We start from the raw sequence: 18,059 nt of genomic DNA, 5'->3' as shown, positions 1-18,059 counted from the left end.
TCTAGGTATTATTACACAGAATCACAGAATGTTCAGGGTTGGAAGGGACCTCTGTGGGTCATCTGGTCCAACCCCCCTGCTGAAGCAGGGTCACCTACAGCGGGCTGCACAGGACCTTGTCCAGGCGGGTCTTGAATATCTCCAGAGAAGGAGACTCCAGAACCTACCTGGGCAGCCTGTTCCAGTGCTCCATCACCCTCAGAGTGAAGAAGTTCTTCCTCATGTTCAAGTAGAAATTCCTATGCTTCAGTTTGTTTAGTTTTTATTAATGCAGTGTAGTTTTCAGCTCTTAGTTTGAAAGGAACTTGACTGTAATCTATTTCGTTCAGAGTATTTAGACTATAGTTACACCCCTGTACAAAAGCAACGTCCCTGCAGCATGTCTACAGAGACAGAAGCACAGAAGCATAGAATAGCAGGGGTTGGAAGGGACCTCTGGGGATCATCTAGTCCAAACCCCCTACCAAAGCAGGGTCATGGAGAGAATTCTTCTCCCTTTGATTACACAAACTGGCTTCCAGTTTCTTTGCCTTCCTTTGAGCCGCTGCACTTACCACAGCTGACTGTAACAACAGTGAGTGCTGACATCCCAAGCGACAGACCTCTCAGGCTCAGATCTCACCTGGAACGTTATACCCACACACTTGGGGTAAATTTGGGGTCTGGGAAGAGTTTCGATAGTCTCTTTCCTTCCTGCCACTCCCCTACGGAAAGGAGCACAGAGATCTACAGGCACTCATTTTCATGCATTTTCAACCGTTTTCCACTCCCTGCCAACGCAGGGCCTCGTGCCTGTTGTCGCCCCGTCTCTCTTGTTGCCCCATCTCCACTCGCTGGGCAGCGCGCACGTGGCATGGTACAGGGTCACCTCTGCCTCACGGGGCTGGCGGGCGTCAGGGAAGGTGAGGCAGGGGCTGGCAGCTGGGGGTTCGGACTCCTCTACGGGCTTGCCATGACTCCAGCAACCTAAACCCAACGAGCCAGGCGACCCCTCGCAGCCTCATAAATCAAACGACCGAAACGATTCTGTTGTTCCCTTCAGACAAAAAACCAAGACACACCTCTCCCTCTCCCGACCGGCTTCCACCCAGAGCCGGCAGGCCCCCTGTGCCGTGCCTCATGGTGAACCTGGAGGGGTCCCCGTGGGCGGCGGGCTGCTGCAAGGGGCCGCGCGCGTTACCAGTGAGCCCAGTGGGAGCTGGTGTTTGTCACCCATCGTGTTTGGGGGCCCTGAGCAGGGAGGAAGCCCCTTCCCCAGGGGATGGCTCTGCCTTCGCCATCGGCCGGCCCAGCTTCCAGAAAGCTCTGCCTGCCCTCCCCCGGGGCAGCCCGCTCAGGGCAAAGGCAGCTCCAGGCCAACCGAGCTCTCTCTACGGGTTTCGTAAGGCTGCAGGAGAAACCACAGCGTGGGCTCAGAAGCAGCGGAATCGTTATCTAAACCCCAAATAGCACGGTACTGACTCCTACTTGAGTCTCGTGTTCAGGATTGAAGAGGTGTGGGGAGCCCCGCGTGCCCCGGCAGCCTGGGGGATGGAGTCAGGAGGCAAGGAGGAGCAGAGGAGGAGAGTATCGCCTCATCTGCTGCTCGCAACAAGCCCAGGCCACTGGGCACGGGAGGGGTACGGGCACAGCAGGGAGCAGGTGAATCACCCGGGACGTGCAGGTAACAGTCCCAGCTAAATCAGATAGCGCTCTGTACCGTGCTGCCTTCACCAGGGTCCTGTAGTGCACAATAGTGGAGAAAAAGTCATCCTTCCACCATCAAGAACACGATAATGGAAAGCCGTTTAGATCTAGACAGTTTGTGATTTTTTTAATTAATGTGATTCCATCAAGTATAAGGGAGTTTTTGCGCATTGCCTTCAGTGAGAACGTGTGTTTTTGTTATGCTCTTGACCTGCCCATATCATAATTGCAGTAGTCTGTGTTATTGAGTTATGAAACTCTCCTCCATCTAATCTAAACATAACATATGCAGTTTCAGAGGTTTCTTAAACTGCAAACTCCTACTCAACTCTTTTCCTCACTGGCAATCATGGCTCTACTGCGCCTTTATATTTGTACCTACCTTGGTTTTTTTCTGTCATTTTTAGTGTCATTGGTTGCATTTGTCACTGTTTCTGTTCTTACGTCCTTTCTTTCCCATGATTAACTGTTGTTCAGATCACTGTGGGCTGGACTGTGTACAAGATCAAGACACTCAGCAACTCCTAGGTTCCACAGGCACTCAGCTCACTGGAAACGATCAGTAATTTTCAACAGGCTGCCTAAACAGTGTGAAAAAATATGCCAAGGATAATAACTAGGCAAATATATTTTAAGTGATAAATGTAAATAGGATGAGAAGTTTCATTTGAGAAGTTAAGCAGATGCAGCTATAACCAATTTCTTTAATCTACGGAGACATGAGAGTTATGTTTAATTTTCAAGTGCTGTTTAGTTGTCGGTTAGGGATTGGAAACAGTTCAGTTGCTTGTAGCAAACAACTTTCTTTTGCTATTTCCTAATTTGGAATATTCTTCCTAGATTTTCAAGATGTTTATCCCCTAATTCTTCAGGTTCATCTTACGTTCACGTGAGTAATTTCAGAAGACCCATTCACTAGCTAACACCCATCTCCTCTTGCAGTTGTACACTGCACAACATTTATAATTAAGCCTCTTAGGAAGTTAGCTGCATGGCCCATGATTAACTTCCCTTAATTCTTCATTGGTAAAGCTCAGTGCAGAGATCTCTGGAGTCATCACCCCACCTTTCCACCCTGAGCTGCAGAACGGCAACATAGCGTGTCAGTCACTATGCACTAAGGTATCATCCCAGCACGGACAGTACCAGTACGTATGGGTGTCTTTGTCACCGTCTAACAGCCCATACAGGCTTATCCAAAGAAAGCATTCTCTCAGCAGATGAGCTAGATAAAATGGTTGATCAGAGACTGTTGACACACTGCACAGCATCTCTAATTAAGTCATTAGGGAAGCTGGGATGGGGTGCTGTAACAAAGGTCGGATCCAATTTACACACAGCTTTCAGCAAATCTTAAAGTGCCGTCTGAATAAAGCCCAGTGAGGTAATAGCCACTTCTGACTTCCTGCATGCTGGGAATTTGTCAAAGAGTGGTGAGGAAAAGGGAGTAGCGGGTGCATTGTTTATTAAACACGTAAATGGGATTTATTTTGGTGGTTTTCCACCTGTGACTCTCTTGCCATGTCTCCTGTTCAGACAAAACTTTTGTGAAGAAGAGGTGTCTGTTTGTGTCGGAAGTGCTGTAATGACTGGCACACTAAGAATACTGCCAGCTACTGGTATTCCCTGTTCTGCAAGACCAGGGGGGAAGGAGCGTATCCCGTGAACAGAAATGGATCCTTGGATTTTGGTTCTTGAGGTGACCTTGACTCCACAGAATCTCCAGAACTATTATAGTACAGAACAGTTGGTTGCTTCTGTGTTTGCGTGGCAACAGATTAAGGAGGAAGACAAAAGGAGCCTTCAGTACCTACCCTGACACACTTTTTTTTTGTGAAGAAAAACAGCACAAAAATATGGTGCAATGTAAGAAAATGCTCTTAGTTTTATTTCTATTGTTCTAAGTTAAAAATAAAACCTGAGTGTTTTACATTAAAAAAAATCTACAGTCAGAACTGTTTCCAACTGAGGTCATCCCGCAATGTTACATTTATTTTGAGGACTCGGTACAATTTTACACATTCTTTTCATGCTTGCTTAGCGATGACATCATTTGCAACTTACACTATTCTGAAGCATGAGCGTTGTGTGAAACTAGTGAAACGTCAGGGAAGACTTTGTGAGGTTAAAAGGCAGAGGAGAACTACAGAGAGGATTAGTTCTTTGATCCGGGAGATGAGAGAGCAGCTTTGCACAGATGCCGAGCCCGTGGCTTCTAGGGGAGATCTGCATGCTCATCATCTCAGTCTATCAGACCTGGAATAACTCGGAAATCTGGATGGCAGCCAAACTCAACGCATTTTTATTTGAAGCAGTCTATGCTTTTGATTTTGTAATGGTTCCCTCTATATGTACATTATTTTTTTTTTTAAATCTGAAGCAGTTCTGTACAGCGCACAAGCTTCTCGTGGTCGGGGTGAGGGCACTGGTTGTGGTGCTGAAAGATCTGTGGTGGGGAAGGAGTTCCAGCTGACGCCTCCCGACATTCACAACTTGTGTCACACAAAGGAACCTGCCGACGCAGATCCGTGTTCACGTGGGCAAGTACAGTCTGTTTGGACAGCAGGATAAACCTGGGTTCTGTTGTGAGAAACGCACGTCAGAGAAAGAGAAACTGTTATGTAAAGGTGAAAGTCAGAGCAAGATAGTCGTTCACGTCACTAGTGTATTTATTTCTGCAAACACTGGGATTCCCAACTGCGTCTTAGCGTTGGGACAAACCCTGGTTCCTAAGAAGAGACCGATGGAAGTCACTATTTTCAGGAATTCCCGGTGAGCTTTAGATGGGTCAAATCCCAGCCTTCCTGCCTCTGTCTTCAGCGGGAAAGCAACCACTCTCCGCTAAAACTTCAGGCTTTGTTTTTTTTGCGCATGAGAAGAGCAGGAGAGTCTGGCGCAGGACAAGAGCAGGAGACTGGCTGCGCTTTACACCACCACCCCGCTTCCTGTCCAGCTGAGGCGCAGCAGGAGCCCGTGGCACCGCCGCCTGCGGACAACCCTTGGCCAATGGGACGTGGAGATGAAGTTCCGCACGCGTGTCCACGTTTGGCGAAGTGACCGCTGCGGGGAGCAGCCCCGGCGCAACCCCGCCAGCCCCACACCGCTCTGCCTCCCCGAGGCCAAGCAAAATGGCGGCAAGCCCGGGCCCGGCCAGCGGTGAGGCGCTCGCCCCGCCCCCCCGCGCCCCGCCCAATGGAATGAATGGGCTATAAATAGTGGCCAATGGGACGGTGGGTGGAGCTGCCTATAAAAGAGGCTCGGCGGTTGTGACGCGGCTCCAGTCCGGCTCGGGCGGCGGCGGGGCGCAGGGCGGGTGCGGAGGTCCTTGCTGTGGCTGCGGAGCCCTCGGTAAGTCCCGGGGCAGCCGAGCCGTCCTTCAGTTTTCAAATCACATTTAAGAAAAAAAAAAAAATTACTCTTTTTCCCTTCGTCGCGTGGGGTGGAGCCGGTCCGGCTGAGGAGGGGGAGCAGGGCTGCGGGGGGGCAGCGCGGGGAAGGGTTGGGGGATGTGGCACGGAGCTCCGGCGGGGCAGGTGCTGGCCGGGCGTGCTCCCACTCTAACACCGGATTAACCCGGTACTTAGCAGGGTAGTGACATATGCTCGCCCCAGCCGGGTCCCCTGAGGGAGCCGCCCGTTGTATAACGCCTTGCTGGGTGCTTCCCAGCTCGGGGTGGCTCGCCGGGCACGGCCGCTCATCGGGCCGGGGCCGGAGGAGCGGGGAGCCCCTGCCCTGCCGCGTCCTCACAGATCCCGGGGCAGGGCTGGTGGAGGCGAAGAACTTTTTTCTTTCCTCCTTCCTGGCTTCTCTGGAAGGTGGTGCGGCAGCGAAGGTGTGAAAGGCAGGGGTGGAGCAACAGCCAAGGTGACCTTGCCTGGGCTCCGGCTTCCCACCCCAGGCGTTTCGGGGGCCTACCAAGCCCCCCGTGATAGGCTTCCCCTCTTTCTCCCCTAGTGACTGCGGTAGGGTCAGACATGCCCTTCTCAAACAGCCACAACCTTTTGAAGATGAAGTACTGTACCGAAGAAGAGTTCCCTGACCTGAGCGCTCACAACAACCACATGGCCAAGGTGCTGACCCTGGACCTGTACAAGAAATTGAGGGATAAACAGACTCCCAGTGGATTTACGCTGGACGATGTCATCCAGACTGGGGTTGACAACCCAGGTAACGGCTGGGGACCGTTAGATCTGCGTAAGGATCTGCTCTCCCTCCTTACTGGAAGTGCTTCTGGACAACAACACCCAAAGCTCTTGAGCTGCTGAGAGGCAAATCTCATAAAGTGTTGCCAGATGGCTCTGAACCCATGGCTGTGTTAAGAGGCCTTGTTCTGTCGAGCCACCTTCCTTGCTGTGATCTGACACATCGGTTCCCAGACACTTCGATTATGGAACTGCTCTGCCAAATACTTTCAATCCGAACAAAAAAAGAAAAGCAAAACCCCAAATGCATTCTAATTATAACACAATCGGGGGAGGGAAAAACCCAATCCTGACGTTATGCGGGTTTACCTGGCTGTTGTGGTCTATACCTATTCCAAACTGATTATGTGATGTTCTCTAGCACTTCTATGAAAAAAGGGGGAGCAGATGTGTTTTCATGTTAACATTACAGTATTTATTTTTACTCTAGCAATATCAAAATGGCCCAACTAAATAATCAGAGACTGCCTCCTGATGAGGAGTACCCGGACCTGAGCACCCACAACAACCACATGGCCAAAGTTCTAACCCTGGATTTATACAAGAAACTGAGAGACAGAGCCACGCCCAGTGGCTTCACCCTGGATGATGTCATTCAGACTAGGGTTGATAATCCTGGTAAAATGCATTGAGAATATTCTGTGTGAGCCAGCTGGAGTAACTGGTGCTTAAGAGTGTGGTGACTTCAAGCTAATCTTGTGGAGGTGGTATTTATGAGCAGACTACGGAAATGCAGCTCTGTCTGTAGCAGAAGGAACAAAAAGCCAAGCATGCTTGCCTACAGCAAAGCATGACGGTTCAGACATAAAGTTGTATCTGGTGGTCTAAACTAGCTAGTGAAACTGGATGTGCTGAGCAAATTTGTCCTAAACCAAGCTTGACAAATGAGCGTGATTTAATGGCAATAGCTGTGGCTTTCCATAGCACTGCATCTGCCTAACTGGATGCAGTGTAAAATGTAGGGCTTCTCCAAGTGTTTGTATGTAAGAATACGTTTCGAAGTGACTAGACCTACCACTAAAGAACTTGCCTGGTTAGTGCTGTGCTGGAATACAGCCAAACATCACCCAAACTTATCTCTTCTGACTTTATTACCACTCTAGGCCATCCCTTCATAATGACAGTAGGATGCGTAGCTGGTGATGAAGAGTCCTATGACGTGTTTAAGGAACTCTTTGATCCAGTTATCGAAGACAGGCATGGTGGTTACAAACCAACTGATGAGCACAAGACCGACCTGAATGCTGATAACCTGCAGGTATGAACTTTTGATCAATTACTGATGCTTACTTGTCTGAGGGCTGGGTAAAGTTGTTGGCAGCTGCCTAAACTTGACTGCTCAGTCTCTGTCCCCTCACTTTCACCCAGGACAGACCCATAGGCTGTGTGTCCAGTCCAATCAGACTTAAGATCTTGCTGCTGTAGGATGTCAGTGGCTGGGTAGAACCGGGCAGCTGGCATGCAGCAGCAGCTTGCTTCATGTGCTGCTGCAATGTAGGGTGTGCCAAACATGTTCAACATGTATTTCCATAAACTGTGGGCTAAGTCAAGCTAAACAGCACTGGCCTAGGGCTCACAGACTGTCATCAAACTGAACACTTTCTACGATCTTATCTTGGATCTTAAATGTCACCTGGTGGTCTTGTGCTATAGAACAGACTTTGTTATGGCTAGGAGTAAGGATTTCTGCCCACTTCATGGATTTCAAATGTTACTGTAGACTTGAGGAATTCCTAATGCCACGTTGATTGGCAAGCCATAGGTCATCTTGAAAAGAGACTTTGGATGACAGTAGTGAATAGTTCTTATTTGCAAGAGTAAACGCCTACCTAAGCAACAAGGGTTTGCCTCATGTTGACACCTCTAGATTGCAGATCTGAAGGGGTAACGGAAGCCCAGACCTTAGTTTGAAATGGGGATAAAACTGATAGTCTGGTTGTATCTCCGTCTTCTGGCACTACTTAGTAGCTGTAGCCTTAGCCTCAAAACAAGGGTTGTGTTACACATATGCTTGAACTAATGCTGAAGAAAATGGTCCTGAAATAAGACACTGGCTTACAGGCCAATTAGTCAATATCTCAAGTTTGAGATGTATGCTTCAATGCATGGAAGCTACATGGACTTATGGTAGGTATCTTGGCAACACAGTTGTACTCACTGGTTTCCTAACCTTGTAGGGAGGCGATGACCTGGATCCCAATTACGTGCTAAGTTCCCGTGTCAGAACCGGTAGAAGCATCCGTGGATTCTGCCTTCCCCCGCACTGTAGTCGAGGAGAGAGGCGGGCTATCGAAAAGCTCTCTGTTGAAGGTAAAGCGCGTCAGGGAAACTACTTAGATCCTTTGCGCAAGAGGCGTTCTTTGCATTTTGAAAATGGAGGCAGTTGGCAAAAGCTGCCTGCCTCAGTACTTAGTCTGAACACAGAGCCTGTCCTGGAAAAGGCTGGTTACATTACAGCTGCCTCAGCATTGCAGTTTGTAGCTGAGAGCAAGAGCACATGTCAGAGGGAAGCTGGACTGCATGAAGTTGACCTTTGCCAATCTTGACAGCTTCTTTCTATGTGTGTGGGGAAAGATCTTGGTTCATCATGACTCAAACTTGAAATACAACAGGTACGTAGCAACTTCAGGGCTTGAGTCACGGTTGCAGTATTTTGTGGCTGCTTTTTAGTTGACTTTCATTAATGTTCAGCTTGCTTAGAGGTGTAGTCTTGCTCCAAATGTGGACTAGAGTAAGCCCTAGTTTTCAGTGGAACTCCTCAGCTGCAAGTTTTTTTTTCTATTGCCTCCCAACTCTATTGAGAGGAAAAGATATGCTCAAGGTGCAGCTCTGGAAACTGAGAGTGTAGTTGTTCCAAAACCTCTCAAGGGCAGGGTAACAGTCCTTGACTAGAATAATAGTGTTTGTGTATTGATGACCTTGATTCTCCTTGGAAGAAAGCACTGCACTTCTACAGTTAAGCAGCAGTAATGATTCTATACTGCATGTGAGGAACAAAGGCTACTTGTATCAGCCTGGAAGGTGCAGACACATCATCTGATGCTGCCGAAGTTCCGTAATGCTGTGAGGGCATTGCCATTGCAGATTAAAGCGAGGGAGGAACCAAACCCAGCAGATCAGACCTTGCCATACTTTGTGTGTGGTCTCTGACGTGCTGGTAGTGTCTGGCATCTCTGGTCCCATCCTAAAAGTGACTGTCTCTTTCAGCTTTGGGTAGCCTGGAAGGTGATCTCAAGGGGAAGTACTATGCTCTGAGGAACATGACTGATGCAGAGCAGCAACAGTTGATTGATGATCACTTCTTGTTTGACAAGCCAGTTTCTCCTCTGCTGTTGGCATCTGGGATGGCACGAGATTGGCCTGATGCCAGGGGTATCTGGTGAGTATGCCTGGAAGGGAGGAGTTGTACAAAGTCCCTGCAAAAAAAAATCTTGCAGATTTGCTTGTGGCTCGTACTGTTGGGCAAAGTGACAGCTTCTGAACTTCTGTTACAGAATCTAATGAGAAATGTGTGTTATCCTCTGGGGAAGCTACATGTAAACCAGCAGAATTTGGACAAGTGTTACCATGAACCACATTGGGCTGGTAGAAACAAGCCAGTTCGACTAGCCTGTGACCAGAGCCTACCCATCCAGCACAGATTAGTGAAGCACCAGGCAATAACTGAAGCAGGTTGTGAAAGTAGATGACTTGTAAAGGAGCAGATGTGCCACTACCTTCAGCTCTTGTCCTGGGAGCTTAGAGTAATGTGTGGTAACAAACCGTAGCGTTGGCTTAGCTCAGACTTGGTACTGGATGCATAGTTGCTTCCTTGCAGTCTCATTGCTTCTGCGTGCAGAGGCTCACTGATGCTGGACTAGTATGGCTTTACTTGGACTAGTGATAAGATTCCCCCTTCCCCCCAGCCCCCAGACACTCGGTGACATGAGTTGACTGATGAAGAGGTGTGGAATGGAAGGATTCTGCTTGTCGGATGTAGGTCACCTACATAAAACTCTGCATCTCGGGAGCTTCTGCAGCATAATTAACTTGCTCCCTTCTAAGCCAAGGGCTAGGTTTTTTCAACTGGAATACTCTGACTTTATTACTGTAGCTGCTTCAGTACAACGCAGAGGAAGAATGCTTTGTTTCTGTAGGTCACCTTTAAGATTGCATCATCTACCTGGAGACCGCCAGCACTAGATAGCGCTGTCATCTGAGCATGACTAATCTACTAACTTGAAGTGTAAAGTCTCAGTGTTGTCTGCGTAAATAGCTTTCCTCAGGTACTAGTTAATTTTTGATCCTAATCAAGCTGAGAAATTATCAGCATGATAAATATTGATAGTACTTGCTTCCAGCTGCAAGCTAGGACAAGAGGGGCTCATTGGTGTTCGGAGGCTTTGACGGTGTCTTGGAAGAGCCCTGATCTAAAATTAATAGTGAAAACTCAGCTTAGTTCTCTGGTAAGGTACGAAGTGCAGTTGAACAGAATCTGACAAAATTCCTGATAAAAGGCTTTGTTATACATTGTCAGCGTGGTGTCATTATGAAGATCACTGTACAGGGCTGCCTCTAAGTCTGTACTGATCACCCTTCTGAAAATTCTGCTGAACAGGTGAAATCTCCTAAATTTGTAAAGTTAGGTGACAAGTGAGCTAGGGGGATGGATGGATTTTAGGGTTTGCTAGTGTAAGACTGGCTAATGTCATGTTATTACTCATTCTTCCCTGTTTAGATACAGGCCAATTCAAACTACCTCTTGAAAAGAGCAGGGTGAAAACTACTAGCTTAACTCCATTGAGTCCTGTGTGGACAAAAGAAGTAAGATTAATTTATTTGAAGAGGCAACTAAGTGAGCCTCTCGAAATAAAAGCTACAATGATGAGTAATTTGGTGATGTAATAACTATACTGAAAATGTCAGGTGGGACAGACAAAAAGTTGTTTGCTTTGTCTTCTAGGCACAATGATAACAAGACCTTCCTTGTTTGGATCAATGAGGAGGATCACCTTAGAGTTATTTCCATGCAGAAAGGTGGCAACATGAAGGAAGTATTTACCCGCTTCTGTACTGGGCTAACACAGGTAAGTCAATATTGCCCGAGCTGTAGGTTCAGATAGTACGTGTTTCTCTGGTTAGAGCTGAGAATGCAAACTCTTCCAAGCCCTTTCCCGCGTCCTGCATGGTGGTGCTTCATAGCTGGGGTCTGTGGGAACACCATGATGAGATCCAGAGCTGTGAGGGCTCTGGAACACCTATACTGGCAAAGCATTGCAGCTATGAAATCTAGAATAACTCCTCTAATGTGGCACTCTTACCCAAGTGTCTAAGCTGTACTTCAAGAATTTCTACATGGTTCTATAAATGGAGTGTTTAGAGACCCTGGGTGGGAGGAGAAATTCCTTGAACGTGGACAGGCAAAGCTGAACTGAAGTTTCTAGGCTGAAAGCTCTTCTATGCTTTTGGTCTTGATATGAACTTGAGCCTTACCAGCCGCTTCCCTAATCCAAACAGATGTGCCAGCTTGACATGTACTAAATCAAGCTTCCCAAAAGATAGTGACTTCAGATTTTGTAGTGTAACTTAAACTTAGCCTGTCTCACTGCTAGGAGCAAGATAAAGCAACTTACTGGTGGCCCTCTTTTTTTCCAAATGGAAGGGGCTTATGGGCCTGCCTTAAATAGCTGTTCAAACTGTTGTGGCTGTTGCTATGTAACTGAAGCTGTAGATGAGCACTAATGGATGACCTGCATCCTTCAGGCAGAGAACAATCTCTAAACATACATTCTCTCTATTTATAGATAGAAACTCTCTTCAAGTCCAAAAACTACGAGTTCATGTGGAATCCACACTTGGGCTACATTCTGACCTGCCCATCCAACCTGGGAACAGGGCTCCGTGCTGGTGTGCACATCAAGCTACCAAACCTTGGGAAACATGAGAAGTTTGGAGAAGTCCTGAAGAGGCTTCGGCTGCAGAAACGGGGCACAGGTGAGAGGTGATAGTGATGTCCTACTCAGGCTGCCCTAAGAAACCAGCAAAAACCTGGAAGAGTCTGTCAGACTGTCCAAAAGGCACCCTGGTAAAAGCACATGGAGATAGCCAAGCCTCAAAATAGTATCTTGAAGCTGGGGGTGCTAGTGCTCTGCTTGTACCTTACTGTATCTGGCTGTCTGGGTGTGTCCTGTGTGGTATTCTGAGCACCAGATAAGGGGGACTTGGTGGCAGCTGTTCCTGTTGTAAGCAGGGGTGGGAACCCTGATGTAACTTCTGGCTAGGAAATAGCTACAGTGGTTACTTCTGACCACATGTTAGCTTGCTCATGGGTTAAAAGAGCAAAGAGCTGGCCTAATGGCATGTTCTGTGGCTCATGCTGGCAGTCCCATGCAGCTTTATCTCCTTGTGTGTAGGAGGGGGCAGCAGTGGCAGCTTGTAGACAATTGCCCTGCTGTGTTCCCACCTCAAGCTAGTGAGGGAGGAAAGGTAGACTCACCTGCTCCAGCAGTGGTTGGTGTACTGACTAAGTCTCTTTCTCCAGGTGGTGTGGACACAGCTGCTGTCGGAGGAGTGTTTGATGTCTCCAATGCTGATCGCCTTGGCTTCTCTGAGGTGGAGCTGGTGCAGATGGTGGTGGATGGTGTGAAGCTGCTCATCGAAATGGAGAAACGCCTTGAAAAAGGCCAGTCCATTGATGACCTCATACCAGCTCAGAAATAAAGCACTTTGTTCTCATGCTTCCTAACTTATTGGATGAATAATAAAATGTCACTCCAATTCAAACCCCTGGAGTCAGAGCCCACTTAGTTACACTGTAGAGAAGTCTTCCATCCATCTGTGTTAGAGTTTATTTTTTTGATGGCTGAGATGTTGCTGAAAACAAAATGAACTATTGTTTTGTCCTGAGATGTCTTGGATGTGTGAGCTTAAATGTCTTTGAGAATTAAGCGACTTGGTTTTCTTAGTTATGCTAGATGGGCTGTTTTTGTGTGTTAGCACATCTTCCTGGCTGTGGTGCTGCAGCCCACTCAAGTTGAAATGTGGTTAAAGCAGTGGCAAATGTGAACCTTTAATGTCATTATAGTTGCTGCAAACTTGAGAACTAGTGTTAAACGTGAGTCACTGCAAACATGCCCTACCTCCAAGGCTTTCACTTCTGCATCTGCTTGCGGCAGCTGTGAACTGTCATTATCCTGACTACAGCAAGCTGGCCTGACTGCTGTGAGGGAGGGGAGACAGATCTGGGTACAAAGGGCTACTGTTTTCAGACAGGTCCTGCTGGGGCTGCAGGGTGATGCTCTGAGGTCAGACTTCAGTGTATAATAATACAGACACTAAGCTAGTTTGTGGGAGGAAGACCACATCTTTAATCTAGACATGTGTAGAGAGTTGGTACAAACAGCTAATCTCTCTTTTGGGGGTAAGTAAGGAGTGGGGTGAAACCCATGCTTCTTTCTACGGGGTTTCAGCTCAGCCAGGGAAGAGATGGCGGGCTGTAAGCTGATAGTTACAGGAAAATATCAGATAACTGTAGCTTTCTTCAGCTGACTCTTGTTAGCCTATGCACCAGTTGTCCCACAAACCTAAAAACGAACTGTGTAGTTGGTTAAAACATGGTAATGGTCTTTTTGTTTTTTCCAAGCTGCGTCTGACTTTCAAGCTGAGGCTGTTAGGCTGTTTGTTCTCTGGGTGTGAGCTTACATTGTTGTATCAAGTAGGTCTGTTCTCCAGAATGGCTGTTGTCAGTGTACATGGTGCTTGCTGTGTGGAAGCATCACATCAGTAACCTACAAGAGCAACTTTTTCCAGAAGTATTGATAGTTAGGAGCATTGGACCCTTGGTAACAACAGCTTTTGCAGCTCGTGCAACCTGGGAAGCAGATAGCACCTGCCCAGCAGCTCTACCCACTGCTAAAGCACAGCTTCTACAGAGGGAGCGTGATGAAAGATTGATACATAGCTTCTCAGTGTGCAGCTTTATATAGGTTCACGTAGATAATTGAAGTTTGCTTTTGTAGAGGCTGTGATATTTCTAAGGCTGTGATTGCAGGCTGTCACTTAGCTGAAGTGATGATTCCAGCTGGGGTACGCTAATTAAATTTTAGTGAGGGAAAAGCTGAACATCTTAGATGAGATTTTTTTTTTAAATATAGCTTTCTATGTAATTCAAATTTAACTGGGTGGGGGAGAGGAAATCACATGTAAGAGTTTTGTTGGATGCTGGGTGACGTTCCTGTATTTGAGTTAATCAGCATGGGTATATTTCTGCACAAGTCTTGTGAGAGCATGGAAGGGAAAATGGTGCAAGAGACAACCGATTGGTTCTGTATATTCTTCAGATTCCCCTTGCTATGCTTCGTGTCACTGTTCACAGGCACTTGGCAAATAGCTGGTGCTGCATCTTGTAATCAGAGAGCGTTCATTTAGTGGTGCCTCTCCTCAACACAGTGTTGTTACTGTGCTGGTAGCAATTACCTAATGGAAGGAGGTGCCTGAAAACTTGTCTGTTTTCTTCGAGCTGTATCAGCTGGACTAATAAAAACCTCTCTCTCCCTGTGCACCTTGTTTCTCCTATGTCTGTAGCCCACCAGAGCTGCTGTATCTCTTTGTCTAGTTTTAGCCCCTGCGTCCCTGCAGTCTGAGGCAGGACCTGTAGTTGACTAAAAAATTATGGTCAAAGCTGCAGGCTAGTTTTGAATGCTTGCATCCAACAGGAAAGCATTTCTTTTTAATTGGTTTTACTTCCCACCCACCATCTTTACTGTGTTCCCTGCTGTTGCTGCCACGAGGAATAACACGACCATGCTTTTGTTTCAGCTTGCACAAAGCAATTGAAAATATTGCAGAGAACGAACGTGTCTCGGCAATAGGCTGGACACAGTGACCTACTCCAGCTGGGACTTGCTACAAGCCTGTGATCGAGAGGGAAACTAAACCTTCCACCCCCTCACCTTCAAAGCTGTGGTTTGATTCCCAGCCTGACTCACTGTCGTGCCCCAGGTGCCAGCCGTGGGTCTCCCAGGCACTGCGGCCGGGTGAAACAGGGCGTGCGGAGCGGTCATTCCTCGGGCACCTGGCATTGTGCTGGGCGATGGGAGCTGCCGCGGGCCCCGGGTGCCTCGGCCTCCAACCGAGCGCAGGAGAGGGAGGTCGTCATTCATCGCTGTGCTTTATGCAGGGGAATGGCAATCAGCCTGGGTGGCGGAGCCGCCTGGGTCACGTAGCTGCTGGGAGGGACGCGGGAGCTGGCGCAGCCGGCTGGGCCCTCTGGATGGGCGAGTTCGCGCTTTGTGTCGTGCCCAGCGGCGATGGCGTCGCTCCTCACCGTGCCCGGGGCGGTGCGCGGGCTCCGCGGTTGGCCCCGAAAGTGCTGACACGTGCGGCTGCGGGCTGGGGGAGGAGAGGGGCCGGGAAGCTGTCCCGTGGAGTTTCAGCTGAACCTCCCTCGCTTCCAGCCTGGGGAGCAGCAATGGCCGCTGCCGTTGGGGAGAGGCGCTGAGCTCCGCCGGCTGCAGCGCGGGCCTCGCGTGGTGGCCTCTCCCTGCCACTCGCGACGGCGCCGGGTTTGCAAAGGGAATTTCTTTTTCTCATTGTCCTGCTGAAGGTTTCTGCTTTCCCTGGGGGAGCAGCTGCCCAGCCCTGGCTCGCCCCGTACCCCTCCCGCTCGGCACCTTGCCCTCTGACACCCCAGGGCCCTCGCTCAAGAAATCCACCCGCTTGGGAAACCATTCGCCTGTCAAGTGGCGATTACTGGCAGGAGACCTCCCATAAACACTCCTGATTTCACACTTCGTGCTATCGGCCATTTTGCCCAGTGTAATTAACCCATTGCCAGGCCTAGAAGAGAAAGGAAGGTGCTGTTGCCTAACGTTTCCGGCACCTATCAGGGAGGGAGGAGTTTTAGGCTCCAGCCTGTCCTCAGATGAGCGTTACCATGTTTTTACGCAATGTGGAACAGCTTAAGCAGGGAAATTTGAGTGATTTTTCTTTTTTTTTTTTTTTTTTGCTCCACCCACCCACCCACCAAAATTGTGGTGGCGTGGCGGGCAGGGCACTCTTCTGGGAATGGGGACAGCATCCCAGCCATTTCATCTCCTGTTTGCTTTCCTTTTTCCCCGGGTAAGCAGCAGGCCAGCAGGCTCCTTTGGCTGCCCCGCATTCCTCCGGCTCGTCTGGCTTCCCACTTCTCCCGAAAAATCATAGTAACAAAGCTGGAAATAGCCCGGGTGACCGTTTGCTCCAGCCCTTCACCAGTGGGACAGGGCACTTCTCCACCATCCCGGGCCTTTGTCGGGTTTGCTTGTCCCCAGTGAGGGGGAGCCAAGCCCCGTGCTGGAGGAGAACACCCCACAGCCTCACACGTTGAGCTGAGAGGCTGATCAGAACCAGGTCTCTTGCACCGCTTGGCCCTCTTCCCCTGTCTTTCACGTGCTGGGCTTTATTTTCTCATACTGAAATTACACAAGCTCCCGGTCAGCTCTGTTTCAAGGCCCAGCCCCCTCGCCTGGGGTTCCCGGCCCCACTGCACCTCTCCCTCACTGGCTGCGAGCTGCCGGCTGCCGCGCAGGAAAACCCTTGGGCTGCAGAGGTGTTTGTACGTGAACATACAGGGCTTCCCCCTCCTTTTGAAAGAACATTTTTTTTTTGATTCAAACACTGCGTAGAGCCAGGTTGAGAGCGCCAGGTGAGAAGCTGTATCTACTACACCTGCAGTATGGGTCCAGTAATTGAACTGGCAGCGTGGGCTCAGACGGGGATCGACAATTAACGGGGAAAATCTGCATTACCAGACAGGGTAAAAATAAACAGAGCTGCATCCAAACCTACCAAAGATTTTTGTTTTCCTCCTCCAGCCAGTGAGTAAGACTATGAGAAACCATATATATATTTATATATACATATATATGTATAATTTAATATATAGAAGTGTGTGTATATATATGAATATAAACACTTTCAAAGGGTAAAATGTCTCATACTTAGCACTGGGAAAATGGATAGAAAGGGTAACACTCAGAAAAAAGTGAACGTTGAGGTTTTTTATGGAATGTCAAAAGCTTCAGCTAAAAATACAGAAAGGGGGACCCCGAGCTTTCTGTGATGCAATTTCAGAACAAAACCAGCACTGAAGATGAATTTGACAGACACACATGAAAGCCCTGAATTTTTGCAAAGACCTCAGCTTCCCACTGGGTTTAGTGCAGGTGGGTATGAGGTTCAGCCGACAGCTGCGATGTGCTTGCTCTTTCCACATCCAGTATCGATGACCAGAGAGTAAACTGAGAACAACCTGTGCTGAGGAGACCTTGGAAGTGTCAGCTTGTGTTTTTGCAGTGACTTCTTGTGATGGTGTTTGGTTGTAGCACTCGAGCACAGCAAAGCTCGTCTGGATTACTCGGGAATGAGCAAGACTGGAAAACAAGAGAGTTAACTCAGCTGAACCCCCATGTTGTTTCACCTGGTCCGGCAGAGCAAGTAGCGCATACACCGAGGACAGTTTTCTGGGGCTGTAAGCAGCTGTTGTTTGCAGTTCAAATGCTGCCGCGTGTTCAAGGCGCAGTGAAAGCAGAGGGAAAACCCAGGGCAGGTTCAGTGCTGGCACCAGCCCTGCCCGCGGGACCTGACGGAGGTGGCGGACTGGCTGTGGCACCGAGGGGGTTTCTCCTCCTCCGCTGGCCTGGGGCAAAGCTGGAAGCGACCATGGCTCCGAGAGGCAGACGAGACAGTTTTAGGGCACTGGGTGGTGAAGTCATCTTGGGCGGGAAAACTGGTGTTTCAGTAAGCGTGGGCCAGGCTGCGTCTGCCCGCAGAAACTGGCCGGTCTCCCTCCACAGCTGTGGTGAAATCCCCTGAATCATCGCTAATCACCGCTCGGGCTGACGATGTTCCCCGGCTGCTGGGCAGAGAGCGCCTGCGATTACCAGGAAGCCGGCAGAGCTGTCCTGCGCTGGTCATGCCGATCCGGAGGGACGCACTGGGACCGAGTGACTGACCGTGTCCAGATGGGCGTGAGAGGAGAGGTCTCCAGTGGGGAGGGCCACCAGGAGAGCCATGGGACCGTGCTGCTCCATGAGTGGGCTGTCTTCAGCAAAGGCCATCAGGATACCTCCGTATCGAATCGCTGCTGTAACAGCCTCCGAGTTGGGACTTGTCCGGGGAGAGATGGCTCCAGAGCTGCTTGTGGGATCATGC

The 18,059-nt window shown here is 49.1% G+C and overlaps 1 protein-coding gene across 1 annotated transcript; it reads left to right on the top strand.

Annotated features, from left to right (window-relative positions):
• Positions 1–4,947: 4,947 nt before the first annotated feature.
• On the top strand, positions 4,948–12,650 carry LOC142363603 (creatine kinase B-type-like). The gene is made up of 8 exons (XM_075439303.1): positions 4,948–5,034; positions 5,641–5,853; positions 6,992–7,146; positions 8,066–8,198; positions 9,096–9,267; positions 10,831–10,954; positions 11,672–11,861; positions 12,409–12,650. Exons 2-8 carry the CDS (start codon positions 5,661–5,663, stop codon positions 12,585–12,587), a joined length of 1,146 nt encoding a protein of 381 aa, XP_075295418.1. The 5' UTR covers positions 4,948–5,034; positions 5,641–5,660; the 3' UTR covers positions 12,588–12,650.
• The last annotated feature ends 5,409 nt before the right edge of the window (positions 12,651–18,059 follow it).

Source organism: Opisthocomus hoazin, chromosome 19, assembly GCF_030867145.1.
Source record: "Opisthocomus hoazin isolate bOpiHoa1 chromosome 19, bOpiHoa1.hap1, whole genome shotgun sequence".
Lineage (NCBI taxonomy): Eukaryota > Metazoa > Chordata > Aves > Opisthocomiformes > Opisthocomidae > Opisthocomus > Opisthocomus hoazin.
The sequence above is the reverse complement of the archived record's forward strand: the minus strand, read 5'-3'. Positions and strand labels throughout refer to the sequence as shown.